The 6,904-nt window shown below is 31.7% G+C and overlaps 1 protein-coding gene across 1 annotated transcript in view; it reads left to right on the top strand.

Moving 5' to 3' along the window:
- LOC121118961 (kin of IRRE-like protein 1) overlaps positions 1-3,691 on the top strand; it is a 331,486-nt gene extending 327,795 nt beyond the window's left edge. Inside the window, exon 8 of the mRNA XM_040713567.2 lies at positions 3,041-3,691. Coding sequence (XP_040569501.1) covers positions 3,041-3,162 — 122 coding nt within the window. The 3' untranslated portion in view covers positions 3,163-3,691. The remainder of the gene's footprint in view (positions 1-3,040) is intronic.
- Positions 3,692-6,904: the final 3,213 nt, after the last annotated feature.

Consider the following 6,904-nt stretch of genomic DNA (forward strand, 5'->3'; position numbering starts at 1 on the left):
GTACATCATCGCGCTTTTTTTCTTGCTCATACGACAGGTTATGTAATTAATAAAACAAATTTACGTTTGTTGTCATTTTGAGTCAGTTGTCGAGATAGAGAACCTTAAAAGAAACACGAAGCTAAATTATTTCACGCGAGCCACTATGCACAACTGACCCGACCCGATTAAAACAAGATGAAGTCGTCCATATTTTTTAGAAGCTATTTGAGATATTTTTTTTTTCGAGATGTGGCAGGGAGCTGAATCTTTCAGATTTCACACACAGATTTCAGCGCACAGGCAAACCCAGAAACAGGGTCTGGAGGGTTGTTAAGAAGCTGAAGATCTCTGGGGACATCTCTAGGAATGTCCAAGTTAGGTTTTAGGTGATGAAGACGACTCCTACCTTCAAGGCTGGGTTGAAAAGAATTCATCAAGGCTAATCTAGGGACCCCTAGGTCTAAGCTTCCAAAAAATCAAAACATACAATGCTACACAATCAGAGGCATAGGGTTTTGCTCATACAAGTGGGTCAAAGTACACAACTTGACACTGGCCATGACAAACATTAAGTTGAAGAGGTGAAGGAAGATTTTTTAAAATTTGAATTCGATTTCAGGATATTTTTTATTATTATTTATTGATCCTGGAGTCTAGAAAATACTGTCTGTTGCCAAAAAATTGGCATACGCCCCAGCCAACTTCAAAACAAAATATACAGCCTACACCATAGTCTTGGGCATGATCAACGGCGAGTGCGATGCCGTTATTCATTTCTTCAACCAGGGGGAGATAAATAACGCTGAGGTCTAACTCTAAGTCTTGAGATTGGAATTGTGTCCTTGGAGAGACAAGAAAGCAAATATAAGGCCTTACCTTCTCCAAAAGAATCCTGCACCTGTTCATTAGGTCAAAACGGTGAAAGTTTGTCTAAAGAACAATGTGAGCCTCCAACTCCCCGTCTAAACAAGTCGAACTCCAACATATAAATGCCCTCAAACCCACCATCATGAAGGTGGCTGCAAATTTACATTCTTGGTTTTTTTTTTTTTTTTTCCATCAAATTCTCCTCATTATTCCGTGAAGAATTGAGTTATTGATTGAGACCAATGGAGGTTTTATTGAAAATTAAAATGCGTTTAACGTCTAGGCTATTAAATAATGACGAAAAGATTGTTAAAATGCATGTGTTAAGGATTATAATTGGTCAAAGACAATTACAAATTAAGTGCACAACCCTGTATGTATAATATTCCTTGGATAAAGTAATATTTGTCTATGAAAATATGCATAGATATTAAGAATCCATGGTGAAATACAATCTGGGTGTATCTGTTATCTGTAGAAGTAGGGATTTAGAAGTAATTTGCAAAAATCCAATTCTAAATCTTTTCTTTCCAAAAATATTTATTTTGTTGGAGATTCTATTAATTTTTTTCACGTCTCAAACATAATATTTTTATCCATGTTGACTCAATTTCAAAAGACTTTATCTCTAAATAAACATAAACGTCTTAATATGACGTCATTATTTTAACAAGTGACCATCTAGGAGGAGGCATATTTATATTAACGACATATGTGACACGTCAACAAAAAAATCAAAAATCACTTATCTTAAAATTGAATGGGGAATAAGTTTGTATTCTAAAAATAATTATTTTAAATTTCTATTAAAAAATATTAAGTTTAGTAAAATAAATCAATTATTATATTTTCAATTTATGTTTATCTCCTTGGTAATTTTGATGTTTGATCTTGACAATTTCCATCATTTTATTCATATTTGTGACAATCAGCCGTCTAGAGTGTAATGTATCTTTGACATCATAATTACTGGAAAAGAATTGACAACAGCCTGGCTTACATTTTCTCCTTTATCGAAGAAAAACTATAAGCTATGGTGCATTTCTCTTTTCTAGTGTACATCTTTGACGCACGCCCAAACAATACTCAGTCCAACAGTTTTGTCATTCTACTACAAAGCCCTAATGTTTGAACGCCATCCAGCGTCAACTTATTACACTTATACAAGCCTGTACACACATACAAGAAAACATCTCATATAATAATAATCAATTTATTTTTGGTACACATATTATTATGCTTAATCTTAAAGAAACGCTGATGCAAATTTTATATAAAATAATAGAAATGCATTGACACATTGCAATAATTTAAAAATGGTAGATTTTTTTGAAAAATCATTTAGTTACCAAATAAAGTATTACAAATCAAATAAAGCTCATGAAAAAATTCTTGAATATCTAAAATTATTCTAAGAATTGTTATAACTGAAATATGTCTATGAACTATAAAGCTGGATCTTTATAAATGTACCATATAAGAAATAACTATGGCACTACGATTTTTCTACATTTCTGTCTTAACTTGCCATATTTCTCTTCAATTTGCACAATACTTTTTGATCAATAAATACTTGAATTTATAAGTTGACAAACAGACAAAAGGAAATTTTAAACAGTTGTTTTACAATAAAACAGTGTTTTGTTATTTACATTATACATTTTTATATAGTAAAAGTAAGTTCTAGAATAAAATTAAAAAGGAAATGGTTTTTAAGCAAAACAGTTAATTGTCTAATCTTCATTTAAAATTTGCGAAATATATAAATGAATCTGTAACAAGGCAGTTTTTACATTTATAAAAAAGTTGCAGTTTATTAAACATAATGTTTTTAGGGCATACAGAAAAATATTGGTGATAATTTGTTAAAATTAACAATATTCTGCGTATACTATTTCTTTCGTAGTGTGAATGGTTATTATAACTCTGATGTTTATTAAATATAATAATGATTAAAGCTTAAACTCTTAAGTAAATGAAACATCTTCCAATGTTAAATCATTATTTATAATCTTAATAAAATTTGTGATGCTTCAATTAATACCTAAGTAATATTGAAACATATACAATTTATTTATAATTGATAACATGTACTAAATATATATAATTAAAAGCTTTTTACTAATATTTTAAGAATAATAAAATTAATATGACTTTTCTCTATGTTAATTGATTATTTTTATCATTTCAGGTAAACTTCCTGCTGCCATGCAAAAGGCTGGAGCTCAAATAAAACTTGACTTTTATTTAACTGTCTTTATGGTGATACTAAATACATTTCGTTTTCTCCATGGAAGGCTTTATCATAAATAAAATATGGATCTTCATAAATATATTAAAATCATAATTTAATTTTTCTAATATTGTTTTTTCACCATTTTATGAAAAAGTTTATGGACATAATCTAAATATATATCTCTTCACTCATATTAGTATTCTGATAGAAATAAGCAAAAAATTATAATTCATAATAAAATTTGTATCACGTGTAAAATATATATTTGTTTTAGAATATAATAACTACGGAAAATATCGAAATTATTTATATTTTAAATGTTAATGCAATTTATTTTTTAATTCACATATTGTATCGATTTCAAAACTTATTTTTCTAAAAAAAAAACAGTGTTGAATGTCATTATATCAATTTATTAAGATTGTCACTTGTTAATCCTTTTTATTTGAATAGTTATTCCTTAGTACATTTAGTTCTTTTATTGATCTATTATTTGGTAGAATTTTTTGAAATATCATTAATTTTTTTCTTAGTATTTTGTTTATAGATAATTTTTGATAAAAAAAAATCTGCAATATAATTTAATAAATAAATTTAAATACTAAATGACTGTTGTTTTATTTGTGGTAGAAAACTACTACACTTTAATGTATTGAAATAATCTTTTATGATTTCCTTTCATATAGTTACCCAAGAACTAACTTGGAGTATTTCACATTCAAAAGATTGAAGTGCATGTTTTTAGACAATAAACCTTCTTACTCTGAGTAGTTTTTAATACAGGTCGCAAGAGAAAATTAGTTACACTTCAAAAAGTATATGTAACCTGAAATCCAGATATTTTATCTTTTAACCTCTCAAAATAAAAAATGAAAAGAGGACGGAGGACAATAATGAAAGAGGCCAACAGGAAAGGATACTCGATTTTGCCTACGCCCATGTGCGAAAAAAGAAGATTGCAGATAATGTGAGTTTGCGAGAAAAACTGTCCAAAATATGTCCGGAAGTAGTGTCTATAATTTGATGAAGTTCATGGACAACCTGAAAAAGTTAACTGAGGGGAATCCGACAGAGTCCATGCCAAAGATGAAAAAGGACAGGGGTGTGTCAAGCTCCTCAGTTATATAATTATCTTAAGTTATATAACACCACCAACTCCTGGTTTAGGTATAAGATGTGCATCCCATCTACAAGACAGGGTGTACAGCAGTGGGACATAATGTATAGTGTGATTACCTCGAACGGCTGGATGATTCCTCCCTTTTAATAAGAAAAGGCTTTAGAATAGGGACTAAGAAGTACTTTGAAGTCCTGAGAAGCATAGTAAAAGCCGTGATTGATGCAAATTATGCTGGGATCTCTTATGCGTGGAAACAAGATGGTGTACCTAGCTGCAAGTGTAAGGGGATCCAAAAGTGGATAATGGAAAGTCTCCAGCATTTCTGTCCAACATCAATGTGGAATCCATTCTCCCCAGAGGGTTCACCATTGAACAATGGAATATGGGACTTCGTTGAGGGTGAGACCTGTGCTGCTTTACACAGGTATGTGGTCGACCTTAAAGCTCCTGTAGAGAGTGAGTTGACAAACATGCCAAAACTTGTCAATGTCTGAAAGGAATTCAGACTCCTTATGGAATCTGGTTGCTGATGAAGGGGATCACATTTCGAATAGAAAATATAATTATTATTATGGGCCATACATTTAAAAAAGTATTCGTATGAGTTATCACATCGATCGCCCGTTGAAACGTCTAAGTAATTATCTATAAATAAATAATTAAAGAAGGTTTCTTTGAGAGCAACTCTTCTCCTGATATCATACATATATATATACATATATACACTAAAACGTACACTTGCTCGATAGATGTGATAAATCGACTTAAGAGTTGTCAAACTTATCTTCGCAAAAGTTGTGATTTTCCTGATTTTTAAGACAAGAGTAACAATTTTTTTCCGACACAATCTAAAAGCATCAGTTGAATACTTTTGCACAATTATTATAATTTCTAAAGATTGTAACAGACGACACTTTAAGCAGGATTTTTACCACGTATATTTCTCAGGCATTTATCTCGATTACAGTCACCTTAAGCTTCAAAGGAAGGTCTCATATTCTAACAAGGCAGGCAACAATATTATTGGACAAGATGATGAAGAGCTTATGGAAATGAACTGACAAAAAGTTTTAGTAAATTGATGACATTACTATATCAAAAGAGGTTTTTTTAGCCAATTACGTGATATCGATGAAAATTTTATCCACTATTATCGTATTTAAAAAGGAAATCCTTAAAATATAATAATATAAATAAATGAAAATAAATATTAGCCAAGGATGGTCACTTTCAAACAAAAATAATGACGATTTGATTACTCAGAGCAATGTTTGAAGATGATCAAGCGTAATAAAACCGAGTTTTTGCGTCGATATGTGACAATGGATGAAACATGGTTCCATCATTTTACTCCAAAGTCCAATCGACAGTCATCCAAGTGGATTGCACATGATGAACCCGCTCCAAAGCGTGGGAAAATGCAACAGTCGGATGGCAAGTTTATGGGGTCTGTATTTTGGTATGCACATAATTTTCATTGACTAACTTGAAAAAAGAAGGTTAATCAACAGCGACTATTACATAGTGTTATTGGATCGTTTGAAAGGCGAAATTGGCAAAAAAACGGTCGCATTGGAAGAAAAAGAAAGTGCTGCTTAACCAAGACAATGCATCTTGCCACAAGTCAGTGAAAATGATGGCAAAAATCCATGAATTGGGCTTCGAACAAATCGTACTACAAAAATGGTATCGAAAAGTTGGAGAATCGCTATAATCAATGTATTTAAAACTTTCAAAGCGAAAAATAACCCTAACTCATTAACTGTTGGAAAAAATATAAATGTCAAAAAAATTAAACACAGAAAATGGACCAAAAAAGTACAAACAAAGTATTACAAGAATATTTCGGTATACCAAGTGGTCCATTCAAATCTGAACCCTTTCAATTTTTAACTTTAACAAGATATAATTAATCTATTTATTATAAATAGTATTTCAAAAAAATTAAAACAATTAATATTTTTGAGTAGGAGCTCTAATGATCATCTGGTTAGCCGCCATTAGAGGCAATGATGTCATCCAGTCGGTGGTAGAAAGCCTGTCACCCGCTGGAGATGTTGTCCTCCGTCATGCTGTCCCAGTGTTGGCTGAAAGTGGCATTGAGGGCCTTGGTGTTTGGATGAGAGGCACTATAGGTCTTCCCTACAACATGCTCCCTAAAGGGCTAGTCGAGGGAATTGGCATGTGGGATGTAGGAGGGCCAAAAATTCAAAAGAACTATAAATATTAATTCTAAATAGTCATTCAACCGAAGAAATGGGCTTATTTTATTGCACGTATCAAAAGTGGCCTCTCCAACCTCACAAGGCTCTTTTTACCTACTTTAGTATTAGCTCTCTGGAAAGGTGGTTGTGAAACTCCGAGATTTCTTGCATATAACTCTATGAGCTTGAGGGTACTGGCCTGGGCTGTTTTCTTTAACACCTCCAAGTTCTATTTTGCCTGCTTGAAAGGCGCATTCTTCCTCTTCAACTTGCTAATTGGTATATGGTGGTCCTGGAAACGCCTAATTGCTTGGAATACGCTGATAGAAATTCTTCGATCACGTTCAAGTCACTTTTTCTCAACTTGTACGTAAGGTTAGTGCTTAGATTTCTTTTGTTTTGTAACTGATTGTTTATGCTTTAATATATTGAAATATGAATTAATATAAAACTCTCAACCTTAATTAAATATTGAATAAGTTATGTTTCAGATTT

The sequence above is a fragment of the Lepeophtheirus salmonis genome, chromosome 5 (genome assembly GCF_016086655.4).
Source record: "Lepeophtheirus salmonis chromosome 5, UVic_Lsal_1.4, whole genome shotgun sequence".
In the NCBI taxonomy this organism is placed as follows: Eukaryota; Metazoa; Arthropoda; class Copepoda; order Siphonostomatoida; family Caligidae; genus Lepeophtheirus; species Lepeophtheirus salmonis.